Source organism: Camarhynchus parvulus, chromosome 10, assembly GCF_901933205.1.
Source record: "Camarhynchus parvulus chromosome 10, STF_HiC, whole genome shotgun sequence".
Classification (NCBI taxonomy): domain Eukaryota; kingdom Metazoa; phylum Chordata; class Aves; order Passeriformes; family Thraupidae; genus Camarhynchus; species Camarhynchus parvulus.
The window spans coordinates 3,071,932-3,092,450 of NC_044580.1; the positions used below are offsets into that span (position 1 = coordinate 3,071,932).

The 20,519-nt window shown below is 51.5% G+C and overlaps 1 protein-coding gene across 2 annotated transcripts in view; it reads right to left on the reverse strand.

Moving 5' to 3' along the window:
• Positions 1-66: 66 nt before the first annotated feature.
• NPTN (neuroplastin) overlaps positions 67-20,519 on the reverse strand; it is a 47,127-nt gene continuing 26,674 nt past the window's right edge. For both annotated transcript variants that reach the window (XM_030955114.1, XM_030955115.1), the window contains exons 3-8: positions 19,154-19,248; positions 10,602-10,735; positions 9,459-9,732; positions 1,870-1,891; positions 1,474-1,547; positions 67-1,131 (exon numbers count right to left, since the gene is read on the reverse strand). In XM_030955114.1, coding sequence (XP_030810974.1) covers positions 1,487-1,547; positions 1,870-1,891; positions 9,459-9,732; positions 10,602-10,735; positions 19,154-19,248 — 586 coding nt within the window. In that variant the 3' untranslated portion in view covers positions 67-1,131; positions 1,474-1,486. The remainder of the gene's footprint in view (positions 1,132-1,473; positions 1,548-1,869; positions 1,892-9,458; positions 9,733-10,601; positions 10,736-19,153; positions 19,249-20,519) is intronic.

Here is a 20,519-nt window from a genome sequence, read left to right on the forward strand (position 1 = left end):
GCACACCTGGCACCCCAGGGTCCATGCAGCTCTGCTGATTAAAGGTTGAAAAACAAGGCCTACAGCGGTTTTTGTCGGTGTTTTATTTTTAAAAACAGGTGAATCCACGTTTTATACATCATTGCACTTCAACAAATACACAGAACACGAGTTCATGCAGCTACAGTTACGCACATCATGAGAACCCTGGTAGGTCTATTTCTACAATCTTTAAATCATGAGAAATTACAGTGTCAAACTAAAGAGGAATAACTAGTTGCATAGAATATCACCATGCTGTAACATTTCATCATTTAAACAAAACAAAAAAAAAAAAAAAAAAAATTATAAAAGTTTGCCTGAATTGAATGTACAAGAATATGTCGAACACATCAGTGCAAAAGGATTTGAGAATTTACATGAGTTAACAAAAAAAAAAATCACTTAAAAAGCAATCATATATATATATTTATAAACTGAAGGTTTGTTTTTGTTTCCAACTGCATCCCACCACCACCAGCAGCCCCTGGCACCACCCAGCCCCGACGCCCAACAGGACACCCCGCGCTCCATTAAAGCCCTTAAGGAAATTCCAATGTCCCTGCTGCGAGCACCGGCCCGGCATCACTCCCTCCTTCCAGCCATACAGTAAGGAATGAATATCAGCAGCTTCAAAATGAACCACAACGACTTCTGGTTTCCCCTCCCCCAAATATAAATATATACTGTATATATCTTTAAGTTTTGCTGTACTTTACAAAAGAAGTCTCACTAGATGGCAGCGGTGCGGTTTGAGCGGTGCCGAATTTAACAGCTACAGGAAGTAAAAAACAGCGCATGCGTGAACCCGCCTGGCTACTGCTCGTGTAAAGAGAGGAAAGGAGGAAAAAAAAGCAACATTCACAGCACATCAAGCCCAAAAGAGTTTACACCTTCTACACGGAAGCATTATTAAAATTCATCTGGCTAGGTCATCCTTGCAGGAGAGGCTAAATAAGGCATGCGTTAGACAGTCATATTGTTGCTCACTTGGAAAGGAAAGAAAAAAAAAAAAAAAAAGAAATCAGACAGAACTGGAGTTCTAGAACCAAGAGTTCCAACCCTTAAATTTAGCAGGTCATATTGCCATCAGTCTCTCAGAAACTTAAAGCTCTAAAAAAGAAACGAGAAAGAGGTGCTAGTCAATGGTGAACAGCGCGAGCCGCCGCAGCCTGCAACCCCCGCGCTCCCACCGGGGCTCCCGACAGCCCCAGCTCCACCTTTTAGGGAGCAATCAATCAGAAGGGCTCGGCAGCTTTGCCTAGATTTTAGCAAGCAGGTCCTTAAACCCCCCGCCTGTCTGAGGAAATCAATGTTTGGTCCCCCCCCGTGGTCCCTGAGGTGCAGCAGGAATGTTTAATGTTTAATGCAGGGAACGCTTTGCTGCTGCCCCCCAGCGCTGCGGGCAGGAGGGCTGGGCCTGCCTGCTCCCGGCCGGGCGCAGGCAATACTTACATGATGAGCATTTTTAATTTGTGTTTCTCTGACGTAAGTTTTTGTCTTTGTGATTGTTTGTAGAATTGGTTTTCCTGCAGAAAGGGATGGAAGAGAAATGCATCAAAAATTAGTTACAGGTACAGGGAAAATGGACATAATTGGTACTTCATTAGGCAGCATTTCAGTCTTCCTCCCTTCAACTGGCTGAAGACAACACAGTTTTAGACTTTGTATTCTAGCCCAGTATTTGTTTTCTAGCAAGATGTTGCTTTTCTTTCCTCCGGTGCTAAGAGACGCACCAGACGGTCCAACACCATCTGTAATGTCACATGCAATATCAATCCTACGATTTATCACCTCCCACAACCCCCCAGATTATCCCAAAGAGTATTTTTTTCCCAAAAACACACTTACATTGGCCCAGCTGGTTCATCATCTGCAGCAAGGCATCCCGAGGCACCCAGGGAGAGACAAGGGAAGGAAAGAAAAAGAGAGTCAGTGTTTGCAGGGGGCCACAACGAGCAGCAAACTGATCTATCTACAGCATCAAAGGCCATTCCAGTCAGGAGTGCAAGGATCATGGAGTTACTGCTCTGGATTCGGGTTTAATGGCAGGTATGTTGCTTCAATGGGTTTAGTTAACACTTGGAATGCTGGTCATGAAGGACTGCAACTGTAGCGGACAGATTGGTGCAACATGATCAAGACTCATCTTGTCCCCAAGTTCCAGTGGTTCAATCTCATAAAAAATAGATGAGGAGACAAACCAACGGTTCAGTTGTAAAATCCTGCTGGATGTTTGCTTGCATTGACTTTTTTGAATATGTATTTTAATTTTTAAGCCGTTTTTCCACTGCTGATGGATAACTCCTGGTATATACCCCAGAGGGTACATACCCCACACTCATTTTCCCCCACGGATGAAACAACCTCTACATCCCCCATTTTTCTCAGTGTTTAATTAGAAGGGACCAGGTTAGGAGGAGGCTGAAGGAGAACACTCGATTCCAGCCCCAACTATGGTCCTTGGGCAGCAGCATCCAGTGTCACCAGGAGGAGTCAGGGTGCTGGGACACCTCCGGACACACTTCAGCTGCAGAGGACTGACAGCACGTCCTGCCCATGGCCCTTGGCAAAACTCATTTAGGAACTGGCGGGGGGTGGGGAATCTGCCAATGAGGAATGTTTCATATTAACTCTCACGACCAATTGGGCTTTGTTTTGGAATTCTCAAACACCATTTTCACCCACGCTGTAGTACAGAAGAAAAAAATGCATTTACACAACAGTGCAAGAGTCAATCCAGGAGCCTAATGCTACCACAGATGGATTTTGGGGGGACCAATTCAGGCCCTGCTGGTTTTGGCACTTGACAGTTGCTGTTCCCACCTTGTGCCGGAGGGATTTTTCAGGGAAGTCTTTGAGAAACTCTCAGCAGGATTCCACAAGGGTGCTTAGTGCACATGAAGCAGTTATGGAAATTACAGTCTTACAGTGTAGGCATCCGCATGAGCACACGCCAGGAGTAATGCCAGGGAGAGGGGACATTACTCCACCTGGGCCCTCGAGGCAACGGAGAGGCAAAGCCACCGCTAGCACAGACAGTGACCAGAACAGAAAATACTTCAAAAATAAAGAACTAACCACAAACCAAGAGCTTTACAGCCAAAGTAACAGACTAGCGACACACCGGTGTCCACAGAATTCCAGTACCAGCAACAGTAACTATCGGACACGGTACAGAGAACTGGGACTAGGAAGGACAGCCAGACATCAATGTGCTGTTGTATATACAGTGAGATATACAGAGACACATCAGGTACTCAAACACAAAGCACAGCAGAGGAATCTATGGCTTCCTTCCACAAACATCTCTGGGAACCAAGGATCTGAGAGCAGCCGAGCTCCGGGCGGGACAGCGAGCCTGGCCCCCGAGGCCAGCGCTGCCTCCGAGACCCAACTCGGCTCCAACAAGCACCATCCACTGCTTTGGGAGTTTGTTTGGCTGGACTTCAGCAATAGCAAACTGCACCGTGGACACTCGCTACAAAATAACCTTTATCCTTCTCTGCTCAAAGATTTAAATGCCCGTTTCAGATCAGCAAGTTTGCGTTGTCAAAAAAAAAAAATTAAAAAAAAAACCCAAAAAAACCAGCAGCTTTAAATTGATAAAAGCTGCCATCGGTGATTCCTCACGAAGATCCCACAAAAAAGCCTACTGGGAATACTCTATTTGGTGGATCCCCATGACTCCTCCCTGTCCCATCTCTAAGCTAAACCACAGATAAAAAGACCAAGGGAAATTCCCAGTCAGCCGTTAGGTGCTGGCAAAGCATCCCCAGTACAGTACAGACACAGACCGAACCCTCAGCGAAACCAGGGGCAACAGAACAACAGAAAAACCAGTACAAAATCAGACTAAAGAAAAGGCTCAAAACAGCAAACTGAAATCCAAATTAGTTGTGAACGTGAATGAGGAAGTTTTCAAGAGTGTTAACGTTATGACTTGTGCGTTGTATAGACTGAAGCGGAGGTTAAACAAACTCCAAAGCATGCAGAGCTCTCACTTACCACCATTTTTTAAGGGTATGATGCAATTGAAGGGGGGAAAAAAAAAAAAAAAAAGAAGTCATAGTAACCGACAAGATCAATACCACCCAAAGCTTTAATGCCACAGCCCTGCTCTAGGACAGTCAGCAGCACCTATGGCACAGAAAGGTTCCCCAGCACTGGGAGCAGCCATGTGAGCACACTGAGCCCCTCCTGCAGCACCTGCCCTGGCACTGGGCATCTCCAAAACCCCCCTGCTCAGAGCACAGCAATAACCCCACAGGCAGGCCTTTCCTCAGGGCATGGAATGACCTGCTTCATGGGCTCCCAAAACTGCACACTCTGAGCCAAAATTGGAGAAGTGCTGCTTGGCTGTAACACAGGTAATCGATCTCTGCAGGCAAAAATATCTGGGAATTAAAATTGGAAGATGATGACAAGTAGATCTCCCTTAGCTCCTCCACTTGGATAGGAATGTGTTTTGTGCCCCCCCCCTCCCATTTTCAGCCTTAATTTACAGGCATTTTATATGTCACTCAGTTTATTTAACCGCCTTTGGAAAGCTACAGGGTTTATTTTTAGTATCAAATTAATCCTGGGGAGCATCTTGTGACTGGTGGAGTTAAAAATGAAACACTAGCGGGTTCTTCCAGCACTAAGATTCCAATTTTTGCTTCTGAAGGGATTCTACATCTCAGCTCATGCTTTAAAACCTGGAAAGAATCAATCCCAGCCTGGTTGGGGTTGGAAGGGACCTTAAAGCTCATCCAGTGCCACCATGGATGGTGGCATGGGCAGGGGCACCTTGCACTGTCCCAGAGTGCTCCAAGCCCTGTCCAGCCTGGCCTTGGGCACTGCCAAGGATGCAGGGGCAGCTCCAGAGCCTGTGACAGCTCAGGGTCCTGTGTCCATTCCCACTGGGATACAGCAATGCTGCTGGGAACAGCTGATGGCTATGGCCTCACTGTGTACCTACCTCACCCTGACAAATTTAAAGTGTGGGAGAGAAAGATGTGCACAGAAGGGAAAAAAAAAACCCATCAAAATCACTGGTTACAAAAGGTAAATGGTTGCAGTTAAAACAGTTTGTTTCTTTCAATTACTTACAGTAATAGCAGGAACAGGGAAAGTCAAGAAAAAAGCAAAAGAGGGTTAGAAAGAATGTGGGGATTGGGATTCTGCAGAGCCAGGAGAGGAAACACATTTATGGGAAGTCTTTGGATTAGGCTGAGGAATGAGAGGGGAAGAAGGAAAAGGGACATGTTATAACCCAGCCACCCCAGGGCTATGGATTCCAAGTACAAACCACTCCCATTCCTATGGGGAATGGAGCCAAGGGCTTTTACCTTCTACTTACCCCAGAAAACACCCTTTAAGCCAGGGGCTGTGCTGATTTTAGACTACAGGATGCAACAACAGCAGAAAGCCCACTCCTTTAGGAACCTCTGCTAGGCTACACTCAGGTGGTGCTGGCTGAGCTATGGAAACCAAGCAGCTCAGGCTGTACTACAGAGAACAAAGCCATTCCCTTCTCTCCCTGCCCAGGGCAGCACCCTGGCATTCCCTGCTGGCACCTCCTCCCCTGGGCATGCAGCCACGTGCCAGGGCATGCCAGCTCATGCAGCTCTCACCCCCAAAGCCATGGACGCTGCCTGTGGCCGGCCCCCTCTGGGTGTGCCAGCCCCTCGGGGTGTGCCAGCCCCTCGGGGTGTGCCAGCCCCTGGCTGCTCTCTGGGAACAGGGAGCGAGCTGGACGCTGCCTTGCCAGGTGTAAGGCAGCTCAGAACTCACGTTCTGAGAGGATGCAGGAATTCAAGCGCTGTCTGCCCTCCCTTCCTCCTTCCAGCACGCGATTTGGTGCGCTGGGAGAACATCCACAGCAAACCATGCTCCAGGCACCCCCTGATGCCACTGCTTTGGTGGGAACAGGGATTTCACGGGTGCAACGTTCCTTTTCCTGCTCTCCAGCAGCAGGAAAAAGAATCAAGTCCCAAATCAGAGTCCTGAGAAGGAGGAAACATCAGCAAAGGAGCTCCTGAGCAGCCCTGGCCCGAGGCACACCAAGCAGCTCACGGACACACAAAGCCAGGTCCATGCAAAACCGAGGCCTGCAGTCAGAAATGCCAAAGTTAAAGGAGTGTCCCTGCTCTTCCAGCATGGCAGCGCTTCCAACAGAGGGAACATCTTCACACTGAACTGCTCCAAGTGTACCCAGGAGCCCATCACCCTCCCCAGCCTCCCACGGGCATGCTGAGCCAGGGCATTTGAAGCCTGTAGAACATGGAGATCTGAGGGAAACATTCAATTGTTTCTTTGGGCTGGCCAGGCAGAATTTCCAGGTGCTGGGGAAAAAGTTCCAGAGGCCTGAGGATCCTCTCACCCAGAGAACGCTTCTGTCCCACCAGTCATGTCCCTCAGGACTAACTGGGCACTTGTGCCCAGCACCAGACTGGTCTCACCTGAGGAGCTGACCCAGCACACCCCAAACACTGTCACTGGTGCAGGTTTAACTGAGCCAGCCCTAAAGTGTCACTTGGGCACAGCACGAGGTGAGAGCTCATCGTGGGCACCTGCAGCTCCCAGCAGATTCCAAAACCAGCAGCTCATCCTGCACTGCCCCAGTCAGGAGCCAAGGTGTGCTCCAGCAGCTCATTAACAGCTCCTTCTGCTCCAAAAGCCTTTGGTTTTCCTGAGCACAGGAAGTGGCCTCCTTTAGCAGCACTGGTTTTCTCCAAATTTTAGAAACAATCCCTACAAGTGGTTTGAGTAAGCCACGTTTCCATTCTCTGTGCACTCCTCTCAGCAGGCCAGGTGGCGGCCAGGACATCAGAGGACTCCTGAGGGACAGTGGCAGACACCCTGAGGTGGACGTGTGGCACCTGCAGAGGGGGGGACACCACAGGTCCAACACCTGCACCCAACCCTCGGGATCTTTACAGGGATCTGCAGCCAGAGCCATTCCCCAGCAGGACGTGCAACAGATCCACAGGGGCACCCACCCTCACACCTGCAGTGGGACCTGGGCTGACACACACCTGGGGACTCCAGAAGAGCATTCCAGACTTATTCCACCCTGGGAGGAGGGGGTTAGGGTGGTGATGATAAAACAATCCCAGTGTCTAAATTTGGAGAGGTCCAAGGAGAACGTTCCCATCCCAGCAGGAAGGGCAGCACCAGCCCACATGGAGCTCTGCCATGAGCACATCCCTAAAGGTGAGCATGACAGCAGGGCTGGAAAAGCCAGCAGAGATCCTGGCTGGTGCCAGCTGCTGTGGATAAGGAGTGCTGTGAGTTTGGCCTCAGCCACAGCTCCCTGCCGTTCCCTCCCCAGCTCCCTGCAGCAGCGGAGGCGGAGGTGGGATTTTGGAAGGGGGAGCTGAAATCCCAACCTCCGAGCACGCCGCTGCATATCAGCATTAACTTTGGCATTTCATAACCATGTCTTGAAAACAAGAAAATTCAGGATAACCCCAGTCAAACATCCCCACGTGGCAATCAGGAGGCTCCTGATGATTTCCCACGTGTGCATTTGTACATGCCCTGCTCCTGGGGCGCTCCCTGCCACGGCAGCACAGAAAGCTTCGGTGCCAGTAAGGAAAATGCACAACTTTCCCAGAAGGAATGTGGGACTCAGGGTGGCATGGTGCCAGCTGTGTCCATCAGCCAGGCAAACCTCATCCCCAGCTACGGACTGTCATACTCAGCATGGATTTCTCCTGCAGGAAAGGGGACAGGGAGAACATCTGACCCCTATGGAGGAGTGTCATGTCACTCCCCAGGGCTCTGCCTTCACAACAGCAGCCCCAGTGAGCACTGCAGTAACCTCAGCTCCCTGGCTCATCATCCTGGACAGCTCCAGGGGGATGATGAGCCTGAATTCCTCGGGTACCTGGGGAGTGGTCACACCAGCCAGGAGAACTCCTGCCTTGGAAAGGGGCAGTGAACTCTTCACCTCCAGTGTGAGCTCCAGTGTGATCTGCTCACACCACAGCCAATTCCTGTTGGATTCCGTCCATTTGCGGCTGTTTGCAGGGAATATTTGTGAATCAAATTCCCAAGACCTTGTTTTGGTCCTTGTGAAACTCCATCCAATGAAAATTCTGAACAGGGGGAACTGTAATCACTGACATGGAGGAGGAGGCAAATGAAAATTGTCTGTTCCAAGCTTTCCAGGCTGGTGAAGGTCCCTGAGGCCACGATGAGGGCAGGACAAGCCCTGGAGCCACTGGAAGCTGTTAGTGATGCACAGAACATGCACTACGGTTCAACTGGGGGCTCCACCCTGAGAGCAGCCCCCACACATGCTCTGTAAGCAGTTAGTAAGTGCTACTCAAGGCTTACAACCAAAGCTGGTTTCCTCTAGGGATGCACTACCTCAGCCAGCTCTGATCCAAGCCTCGGCCCTGCTGCCGTTATTCCATTTGCTGTGTTCCACGAGCTCTCCTCTCTGTGCATCCCGTGTGAGGCCCGTGAGGGTGGCTGTGCCCACCCCACATGCACATCACTGTCTCACACCTCTGTTTTCATGCCCTGTGAGGGCCCCTGCAGCCCCACAGCCACACCCAGCTGCCCTGGGAAACAGCTCTCCCTGGGAAGGGCTTGGCCAGCCCAGGATGATGCTGAGGATCACTCCAGCTGCCCTCCACCTGCCCCATGGTTGTTCCATCGTGTTCCTGCAGCACCACGACGTTCCTGCTGCTTCCCCCAAGGAGTCCTTGCAGAGATTTTCTTGCTACAAACTGGAGTGAGCTGCTAGCAGCACATTAAAGGCTGTTTCTCAGCACGGGTGTGGCAAATATTCAGCCTCACACTGCCCCTTTCCCCAGCTGTGCACAGGGGAAGGTGTGCAGGAGCTCACAGATAAAAGTTACTACTAGTTGTATGTACCAAACACAGATGAATTAATTAATTATTGCTACCATCAAACCTGATAATAAGCCCTATTTTTATAAAATCTAATCAGTGGCTACAATACATATGGGTTCCAGAGCATTCCTTAACTACAGATTCAGCTACACAGCAGAGTAAGAGCCCTCCCCCCATCTCTGAACCCCGCACACATTTTCATTTTGAAGCACCTTTGCAGCCCCAATCCCTTGAAGTGCAATGATTCCTTGGTTTGAGTGTAATGTCCCCTGACAGCCTCTGCCCAGTGTCCATCCACGGGGAGGAGGGAATGCCACCAGGGCTGAGGGTGCCGCCAGCTCTGCCCCTGTGCTGCTCCTTGGGGCGGACACACAGAGAGGACAAAGCTTTAAAGACATCCACAACCCCCCCTGAGATCCAGCCCTGGGCCTTGCACCCCTGTGGGCTTCATGTCCAGAGAGGGAGGAGAGGAGAAAGGCAGGAGCGTGGAGCGGGACAGGCTGCGCTGCTGGTCCTTCCTGCAGAGCGGCTCCTCCAGCAGCAGCAGCGGGGCCGGGCGGCTCAGCGGCGGCGCGGGGCGCACTTACCGTCGGGAACTTCGTCCGGCCGCTTCCGCTTCTCGTAGATGACGATGATGACCACCAGGATGACGATCTCTGCCAGGATGCCCAAGAAGGGCCACAGCGGGGCCAGGTGGCTGCGCACACGCAGGATGGTGGTGACCGACATGGAGCCCACCTGGTTGGTGGCGTTGCACTGGTACTCGCCGGGGTCCTCGTTGATCTGCAGGTTTGTGATGCTCAGCTCGGTGTAGTTCTCTTTGTTGGAAATGAAGAACCTGCCCGAGGAGTTGTTGATGTCCTGGCAAAGGGACAGGGGTGGGAAACGGCAACAGCTTTAAGGTCTTTGTGGCACGGGAACAGGAGATTTGAGGGAGGAGCCCAGGCCCGGTGTTTGTCTCTCCAAACACCACAGAGGGAACTCTGCACTCAGGGTTCTGATCACTGCCAGCACTGAGCCGCTCCTTAAAACCTCCACTCCTTAAAACCTCCACTCCTTAAAACCTCCAGCTCACACTCAGCAGGGAACACTCATCCCATCCTGCTATTTGCTTCACATTCTGGCTCCATCCATCCAATCCATGCAGCAACAGGAAACAGCTGGGCTGGAGGGGTTGGAAATTCCCAGCTCCTCTCTGCTGTTCTCACTGCTGGTCACATTTTCCTGCTCACTACATCACTGGCTACACGGAACAAACAGATCACCCAAGCTCTAACAGGGATCACTGCCACCTCCTCATATTAAGTCTTGTGAGCTCAACCAGTAAAACTTGGAAGAATTTATAACCCAGTGTGGTTTTAAATCACATTTCTAAGTTAGTCTTGCAGTTTGTAGCAATTTCCAGAAAATGGCTTTCAGGGTAAGTTCTTAACTTTGCTCAGCAGTGCAGTGAGCAGGTTTTTTTACCAATAATAAAACTATCAATTTTTAATTTAAATATATTTATATTTTTATATATTTATATCGATATTGATATATAAAAAATCAATTTTATATTCACCCATCCATCCTCACTGCTGCCAAAATATCCACCTTCACTCACACTCTGGAGGGACTGCACGTTGACACGTCACAAAGCTCCTTTAACAGCCCATCCCCAACCCCAGGGTGCTGCTCTCCTCCCTCTCAGGGGTCTGGGCAGGGTCAGACATCCTGACCCCATTGCTCACCTCAAACACGCCATTGACCTTCTTGCGCCACACCCACTCGGGGTGGGGGAAGCCCACGGACTTGCAGTACATCAGGGCCTCCTGGCCCTCGTTTTTGTTCTCGCTCCTCTTGTGCCCAGTGATGTCAGGAGTGGCTACGAGACAACAGAGCAGCTTGTAAGTACAAACAGGCTTCTTTCACTCACCTGCACACAAATCCCTCCTGCTCCTGGAAGCTGGGCTTTGCCACCCGAGGGGATGTTATGGATGAACTCTGTGTGTGTGTGTACCTGGGAGCAGCCCTAAACCTGTGCTCTGTGTGTGTCCCTCAGCCCTAACCCCTGTGCCCTGTGTGTGTCCCTGAGCCCTAACCCTGTGCTCTGTGTGTGTCCCTCAGGCCTAACCCCTGTGCTCTGTGTGTGTCCCTCAGCCCTAACCCTGTGCTCTGTGTGTGTCCCTCAGCCCTAAACCTGTGCCCTGTGTGTGTCCCTCAGCCCTAACCCCTGTGCCCTGTGTGTGTCCCTGAGCCCTAACCCCTGTGCCCTGTGTGTGTCCCTGAGCCCTAACCCCTGTGCTCTGTGTGTGTCCCTCAGCCCTAACCCCTGTGCTCTGTGTGTGTCCCTCAGCCCTAACCCTGTGCCCTGTGTGTGTCCCTGAGCCCTAACCCCTGTGCCCTGTGTGTGTCCCTCAGCCCTAACCCCTGTGCTCTGTGTGTGTCCCTCAGCCCTAACCCTGTGCCCTGTGTGTGTCCCTCAGCCCTAACCCCTGTGCCCTGTGTGTGTCCCTGAGCCCTAACCCCTGTGCCCTGTGTGTGTCCCTCAGCCCTAACCCCTGTGCTCTGTGTGTGTCCCTCAGCTCTAACCCCTGTGCCCTGTGTGTGTCCCTCAGCCCTAACCCCTGTGCTCTGTGTGTGTCCCTCAGCTCTAACCCCTGTGCTCTGTGTGTGTCCCTCAGAACCCTGGCTGTGTGTGCCACAGCCCTAACCCCTGTGCCCTGTGTGTGTCCCTGAGCCCTAACCCCTGTGCTCTGTGTGTGTCCCTGAGCCCTAACCCCTGTGCTCTGTGTGTGTCCCTGAGCCCTAACCCCTGTGCCTTTTCTCAGCCCTAACCCTGTGTGTGTCCCTGAGCCCTAACCCCTGTGCCCTGTGTGTGTCCCTCAGCCCTAACCCTGTGCCCTGTGTGTGTCCCTGAGCCCTAACCCCTGTGCCCTGTGTGTGTCCCTCAGCCCTAACCCCTGTGCCCTGTGTGTGTCCCTCAGCCCTAACCCCTGTGCCCTGTGTGTGTCCCTCAGCCCTAACCCTGTGCTCTGTGTGTGTCCCTCAGCTCTAACCCCTGTGCTCTGTGTGTGTCCCTCAGCCCTAACCCTGTGCTCTGTGTGTGTCCCTCAGCCCTAACCCCTGTGCTGCCCTGTGTGTGTCCCTCAGCCCTAACCCCTGTGCCCTGTGTGTGTCCCTCAGCCCCTAACCCTGTGCTCTGTGTGTGTCCCTCAGCTCTAACCCCTGTGCTCTGTGTGTGTCCCTCAGCCCTAACCCTGTGCTCTGTGTGTGTCCCTCAGCTCTAACCCCTGTGCTCTGTGTGTGTCCCTCAGCTCTAACCCCTGTGCTCTGTGTGTGTCCCTCAGCCCTAACCCCTGTGCTCTGTGTGTGTCCCTCAGCCCTAACCCTGTGCTCTCCCTGTGTGTGTCCCTGAGCAACCCCTAACCCCTGTGCCCTGTGTGTGTCCCCAGCCATAACCCCCCTCTTGTGTCCCTCAGCTCTAACCCTGTGCTCTGTGTGTGTCCCTGAGCCCTAACCCCTGTGCCCTGTGTGAAAAAAACCCTGTGCTCTGTGTGTGTCCCTGAGCCCTAACCCCTGTGCCCTGTGTGTGTCCCTCAGCCCTAAACCTGTGCCCTGTGTGTGTCCCTCAGCCCTAACCCCTGTGCTCTGTGTGTGTCCCTGAGCCCTAACCCCTGTGCTCTGTGTGTCCCTCAGCCCTAACCCCTGTGCTCTGTGTGTGTCCCTGAGCCCTAACCCCTGTGCTCTGTGTGTGTCCCTCAGCACAGCCCTAACCCCTGTGCTCTGTGTGTCCCTCAGCCATAACCCCTGTGCTCTGTGTGTGTCCCTGAGCCCTAACCCCTGTGCCCTGTGTGTGTCCCTCAGCTCTAACCCCTGTGCTCTGTGTGTCCCTCAGCCTGTGTGTCCCTCGGAGCAGCCCTAAGCCCCCCCGAGCTTAGGCTGGCTCAGGGCAGTGCCTGGGCTGACCCCTGGCCCGGCGATGGCCCCAGGCTGCAGGGCCCACCTTTAAAGCTGCAGCTCCTAATTACAGCACACGTGGCTGGATGTGTGATGGCAGCTCTGAGCTGTTAATCCAGCCCAGGCCAGCCTGGCTGCTCCAGGAAAATGGAATTTCCTACAGGAGACTCCCCTGCTCCAGCAGCACATTCCCTGCAGGTGCACACAGAGCCAGCAATTCCAGCTGCAGCCTGAGATCATGAGGGGAATTTGTTTAAAGGGAACAAAAGCTCTCGTGCCAGCAGACAGCAGCTGAGCCTGCTCTCCCCAAAATTGCAGCACCAATCTTTGGGAAAATGCCTGGCAAGCCGATGCGCTTCCTACTGTGCTGTGTCAAAGGGGTTTGGGTACAGGGAGCATCCTGTGCCTCAGATCCTTTTTGGACAGCAACAGCATTATCCAAATGAGGTTGTGAAGCACAGCAAACCCAGGTTGTAGGAAAGCCTGGGCCTCAGCTCCTGCTGGTGCGTGTTCACCTGGACAGGCACACAGGAGAGGCCCCAGGCATCCTCCAATGCCCATGGAATTCCAGCAGCGTTTCCACCCCAGCGTTTCCACCCCAGCGTTTCCACCCCAGCGTTTCCAACCCAGCATTTCCAACCCAGCATTTCCACCCCAGCATTTCAAACCCAGCATTTCAAACCCAGCATTTCAAACCCAGCATTTCCAACCCAGCATATCCAACCCAGCATTTCCACCCCAGCATTTCAAACACAGCATTTCCACCCCAGCATTTCCACCCCAGCGTTTCCAACCCAGCATTTCCAACCCAGCATTTCCACCCCAGCATTTCAAACACAGCATTTCCAACCCAGCATTTCCACCCCAGCATTTCCACCCCAGCATTTCCACCCCAGCATTTCCACCCCAGCATTTCCACCCCAGCATTTCAAACACAGCATTTCCAACCCAGCATTTCCACCCCAGCATTTCAAACACAGCATTTCAAACACAGCATTTCAAACACAGCATTTCAAACACAGCATTTCCACCCCAGCATTTCCACCCCAGCATTTCCACCCCAGCATTTCAAACACAGCATTTCCACCCCAGCATTTCAAACACAGCATTTCCACCCCAGCATTTCCACCCCAGCATTTCCAACCCAGCATTTCCACCCCAGCATTTCCACCCCAGCATTTCCAACCCAGCATTTCCAACCCAGCATTTCCTGGGCTTTGCAGGAGTCCTGACCAGAGGATGAAGCCCAACCAGATGCCAACTCCTTAATTCCAAGATGATGCCAAAACCACTACAGCATGATAGGTAAGAACAGGCAATGAACAAAATCAAGGGGTTTATTTAGGAAAACTGACACCCAAAATGTGGCACGGGCATATTTTATGAAAAATCCTTTCCTTAGGATTTTTTTCTCCTGAGAAGCTGAGAGGCCTCAGAAATTAAATGTAAACAACAATTATCTGCTGCTGTGGAATGCAACAGGTGCATCTTTGATTGGTCTCATGTGGTTGTTTTTAATTAATGACCAATCACAGTCCAGCTGTTTCAGACTCTCTGGTCAGTCACAAGATTTTATTATCATTCCTTTTCTTTTCCTTGCTTGCTTTCTGATGAAATCCTTTCTTCTATTCTTTTAGTATAGTTTTAACATATAATTTTCTTTTACTATAATATATACCATAAAACAATAAATCAGCCTTCTGAAACACGGAGTCAAGATTCTCATCTCTTCTCTCATCCTGGGACCCCTGAGAACACCACCACCACCCAAAATGCATCTTTCCACACAGACATAAAAAAAACCCTGAGAGACATAAAAGCTGACCTGCACGAAGGCACCAGATCCAAACAGCCCCCTGGCCTTGTACAGAAAGGAGCTGCCAGAAGCTGAAGGAAGCTGGGAGGAGCATCCCCCACGTGCCAGGTGATCCCTTTGCCTGCCAGGGGCAGGAACACCCAGAGCAGACAGAGCTCCTGAGCTGAATTCATGTGCTCAGGCAGGGAATCACTCAGCTCTGGGGCTGGGTGTGCTGTGCTGCTGCAGGACCCAGGCCCTGCAGAGCACCTGCCATGTCCCTCCCACCCTCTGTCCCCAGCCTGGGAGAGGAAAATGGCATTTATCCCAAATAATGACGGCTCCAGAGGGGACTGTCATCTGGGGACCTACTGCGAGGTGCCACCGCCTCCCAGCTGGGCTTGGGACCTTCTTAAAGCCCCCTGTGGCTTCTGCTTCCGGGAGGAGGCCAAGGAGGGATCTCCTCCAGCCTAGGGGCACGAGAGCCCAGCGGTGACAAGGACATGATCCCAGAGCTGGCACTGCTGCAATGCCACCAGGGGCTGCAAGCTGGGAACGCTCCCATGAGGAAGAGCAGCTCAAAGCTGCTGGCCTCCAGTGCCACCCTGAACAGGGCTGAGCCTGGAAAAGGGGACAGGGACAGCATTCCCAGCTGGCCCAGTTTGTGTCAGGCTGCTGGCAGGGAGGGAAGGGACAGGGAAGGACAGGGAACACTTTCTGGGACACCTCCACTCCTGCTCCAGGGTGACACAATGACATTGCAGGAAGGAGAGGCCAGCTCCCAGGGAGATCCCAGCAGAGCCCAGAATACCTCTGCTCCTCCCTGGCTCTGCTGGGCCAGGGCTATTCCTGGAGCACCCAGGGGGCTCTGTGCACTGCTGGGGTTTCAGTGCCACCACCAGACACCAAGCCAGCATTTTCTGTCCCAAACAATGCAGGAAGCAGTGTCCTGCTGGCCCCAGAACCCTGCAGCCCCAGCTTTAGCAGGGTTTTCCTGGGAAGCTTCTCAAGCCAGGACTGCTCCTTGCACCGTCCTGCTCTTTGTCAGCCAAAGCCCAGGGTTGATTCCTTAGGTTTTAATTTTTCTGTTCTGTGTTGGTGTGCAGCTTTATATTGTTACTGGGATCTTTTCACAGGGTGGTGGAGACAAAACAATCCTGTTCCAGCTGGAGACTCAAGGACAATCTCTTCAAACTTCAGGCCCAAAGCATAAACAATGTGAGAAGAGGAGAGCAGGCAAGCAAGCAAGGAGGATGAAACTTCATCATTTGAAGCTGTTAATTGGACAGTTAACTCCTATATGCAAATGGACTAAAACTTATAAAAATGTGAGATCTCAGACCAAGCTCTGTTTTGCATCCATCTTGGAGCCATCTGGGCACTGCCAGGGTGTGCCCTTTGAGGGCACCTCAATAAATCTCTACTTTATTCCCCTTAACTCCATCCAGCCTCTGCTCCAGCTCCTCAGGGCATCAGGGTGAGGCAGGTTCAGGTGGGAAGGATTTGGATTTCAGCTCTCAGGGCAGCAGAGCCCCCTCTCTGCTCTGTCACTGCTGGTCACTGGCACCAGCAGAATGCCCCTGGCAAAGGGAGGTCTGGATTCCTGCATGTGAAGCAGGAAAAATCCTCAAGGTGTGCTGGAAACACCTCACAAAGAGCAAAAAGAAGCAGAGTTAATTTAAATTAACCGCTACTAAAAGAAGGAAAAATAAATAGACATTTAGGCATGCTTGACATGAGAGGAATTGTAAGCAGCATAGTTTTGATAGCTTTAAACCTAAACACAGGAGGAAAGGGGTTTGTGGCAGAGTGCCCATGGGGCTCCCAACAGCACAGAATTCAGTGTGCAGCAGCTTTCTGAAGGGTTTGGGGGTCACACAGCCAGGAAAATTCATTTCCTCATACAAGGAGCCATTCAGCCCTTCCAAGCTCTTTAGCACTGAAAAAGGAGAGGGAAATTTAAATGTGTGACACCTCCAAACCATGGCCCAGTTACCTTCAAGTTTCTCATTAACAGACAAAATTAAAGCAAGGGCAAAGCACCTAAAAATATTCCTGCACTGCAAACTGGGATGTCTGAGGGGTGACCTGAACAGGGCTCTGCAAAGTTTCTTTTTCTGGTTATGATTCCAACCCCTGTCTCCCTCTGGAGCTTGAAGGCACCAGGAGAAGGGGGAATGTGAGAGGATTTTTGTGGGCTCAAAGAGTGTCCAATTTAATTTATTCCTGGTAAAGAGGAGCCAGGCTGCAGCAGAGGTTTGCTGAGACAGCCAGCAATTGAGGGCCAGGCTCTTCCCCAGGAATAACTGGGGAGGAGGGAACAGGAAAGTGCAAAGGGAGCAGGAGGAATCCCTTGATGAGGCAAGGGCAGAAAGGCCTGGCAGGAAAGGGAATTCAAAAGCTCCTTGCAGCAGCTGTTTCCTCTCCCCTGCTCCCCAGATCCTGGAGTTCTCCAGGGCTGCAGTTCATTGTTTGGGGTTCTTTTCACACTCAGTCCTCCAGAGCTGCACACCAGCATGGCAGGGATGCCCCAGGTGGAAATGCAGCAATCAAGGATCCCCTTCCAGGGGCAGGAGGGGGTGCCCTGGCCAGGCCTGGCAGCTGCAGCACCACCACCCCACCAATATCACCCCCAGCCTGCTCCAGGGCCAAGGAAAAGGGCACACGAGATCCCTGCTCCAAGGGGCCCTTTCCCCAAACCCAGCATTTGCTGCATTCCCTAAATCCAGTGTTTCCCTAAACCCAGCATTTGCTGCATTCCCTACACCCAGCATTTGCTGGATTCCCTAAATCCAGCATTTCCATAAACCCAGCATTTGCTGCATTCCCTAAATCCAGCATTTCCATAAACCCAGCATTTGCTGCATTCCCTAAATCCAGCATTTCCATAAACCCAGCATTTGCTAGATTCCCTAAATCCAGTGTTCCCCCAAACCCAGCATTTGCTGCATTCCCTAAATCCAGCATTTCCCTACACCCAGCATTTGCTGGATTCCCTAAATCCAGCATTTCCATAAACCCAGCATTTGCTGGATTCCCCAAACCCAGCATTTGCTGGATTCCCTAAATCCAGTGTTTCCCTAAACCCAGCATTTCCTGCATTCCCTAAATCCAGCATTTCCCCAAATCCAGCATCTCCCTATACCCAGCATTTCCTGCATTCCCTAAATCCAGAATTTCCCTACACCCAGCATTTGCTGCATTCCCTAGACCCGCTCTCACACCTCTACCCCAAGGATTTTTTTGAGAAAAAACCCCAGAATGGTTTTGGTGGAGGGACCCAAAGCCCATCCAGTGCCAGCCCTGCCATATGCAGGGACACTTCCCACGATGGCAGGCTGCTCCAGGGCCATTGCAGGGACAGGGAGGGCCAGGGGGCACAGCACACCAGGGGAGCTGGCCCTGGCCCTGGCTCTGGGGAAGCTGTTCACAAGCTGTCACAAAATCCCTATTTTTGGAGCACGAGCACTCTGGCATTCAGCAGCCTCCTTCCCCCCCTGTGCATCAGCAGTGAGAGCTGCACCCTAATTACAATCAGCATAATTACAATTAAATCTGAGTGTAACTGCTCGAGCACCAACAGGACTCATGAAGGTAAATATGAGGTTACAGGTGTGCCTGAGCACCCAGGTGGTGTCACTGTCCTCACATCTGCTCCAAGTGCAATCCCCATTTACTGTCCCCAGCTTCCCAGGAGGAGTATTGAGGTGCAAATTACCTGTGGGAAGTGAGTAGGATCAGTTCTCCTCGCACTTCAATGACAGAAATTGACTTTTCCTCCCCCAGAGCGCGCTCCCAGCTCCCTGCCAAGCTCTGCTGGTGGCCCTGCCTGGCAGAGCAGCAGCCAAGCCCTGTGGCAAACATCCCCAAGGGCCTTGCACAGACCATCAGAGCTCCACTCCCAAAGCTGCATTTCCCCTCTCCAGGAGTGCTTTGTCACCTAAAGCAGCCCAGAGGAGCCAGCAGGAGCTTTACGTTTTAATTAACATTAGGAGATTCAGCAATTAGAGCAAAAGGGCAGGATGGAAGAAAAAATCCCCAAGAAAAGAAGGAAAATGGAATCCCTCCAGCTGTGTACCCTGAACACCCAGCCAAGCTCCTCAGAGGCACAGGGTGGTGGAATTCCCTTCCCCACGGACTGAGGGATCCCCCCAGCTGGATCCCAGCGCCTGCCAAATTCCACACAAATTCCCAACCTCAGCCTCCTGCAGGCAGCCCTGTGGGAATTCCCTGGGAATTCCCTGACACCAGCACTGCTCTGTGGCTCCCCTACAGCCCCACCTGTGGCAAACCTTGCCCATTTTGCAGCTTCTATTCCTGATTTCAGGCTCCAGGAGGTGCCCAAGACCCAGAGGTGCTCAGTGCCCACAAACCCACGGCTGCTCCCATCTCTGAGCTCTTTCCCTGGAAACCAGAGCTTTTATCTATGATAACAAATTATTACTTCTGATTATGAACCCAGGCACGGTGAGGAGGCCTTTCCTGCGTTGTGGGGCTGCTGAGGTGGCAGGGGAGGGGACAAGGGGACAGGGAGGGTTCCAGCAGTACCTCTGACCTCGATGGTGGCGTTGGCCACGGGAGAGCCGGAGAACACGAACACACACAGGTACTCCCCTGACTCCTCTGCTCGGGCCTTCAGGATCCTGCAGGGACAGCACACAGCACTCAATTAATACCCCTTAATTGCACCCACTAATTGTTGGTGCAACCAGGGCACGCCCACCCTCCCCAGCACACTCTGAGGCAGTTTCCTCCCCCAAAAGACTCCTTTTTTATTAATTTATTTGTATTAATTATTCCCTTTAAAATTATTCCTTTTTATTCATTATTTAATTTATTAATAATTATTTCATTCATTATTAATTATTTCATTTATTATTATTTTATTATTAATTCTTTTATTTATTATCCTTCCCTTTTTCATTAATTCTTTTTCAATCCAGCAAAAAAAAGCCCCGGCAGAAGAACACAAACCCTGCAATAAAATCATTTAATGACACGTGGAAACTGCTGAGACACATGGAAAAAGCTGCTCACACACCCAATCTCAAGTTATAAAGTGAATTCATTTCAGATAAGGAACTCTGCAATGGCAGAGCAGCTCAGTGCCCCACTCGGAGCACCTGCAGGCCATGCCCAGAGTGGGGAGGGGAAGGACAAGGTGGAGTTCTGTGACTCTCCCCGGGCTCTGGTTGCCATCAATCATTCAGGAGCTGCAAACTGACACAGCTCAAGGGCTCACAGGCACCCCGAGCTGCAGGAAGGGTTAGGAGAGGTTCACTCCACTGCCACTGCTGGAAGAGGCAGGATTTTTAATTGATACAGTTTGATCTCTAAATTCTGGAGTTTTCTGGATGATGAAAGTAGCCAGCTCTGAACTCCAAGCACCAAGAACATCTGACAGCAAAACAAAGTGACTGAAAAAACAAGAACCTGAAGAGCTTAAGGGAAATAAACAGAAAAGATGAACTGATATAAAATATAAATAAATGGGAGAGGGAAACACCCTCTGTTAGCCACAGCTACGCTGCTGCTGCTTTTCACTGAGAAAACCTGGAATTCCTGGATTTAAAATGGAACCAAAGAGCAGAGAGAACCTGAACTCCAGCATCAGCAAAGCAGCCCAGGAGTGCTCAGGAATTCAGGATCTACCCTGCAAATGGAAACCTGGGATTTCTCCAGCTGTCCCTGGGATTGCTGGGACTCCCCTCCATTCCCTGGGGACAAGGGGACTGTGGTGCTGTCCCACTCCACTCCATCCTTCTCCAGCAGATAAAACTGAAGCCAAGCCTAAATCTTCCTTTACAGAGGAATTTGGAAGGAAAAATCCAGCCTGGCTTGGAACAGGAGTCAGCCAGGCCCTTGCTGGGCAATGCTGTGCAATTCCCAGGAACCCTGAGCACCACTCCCATTT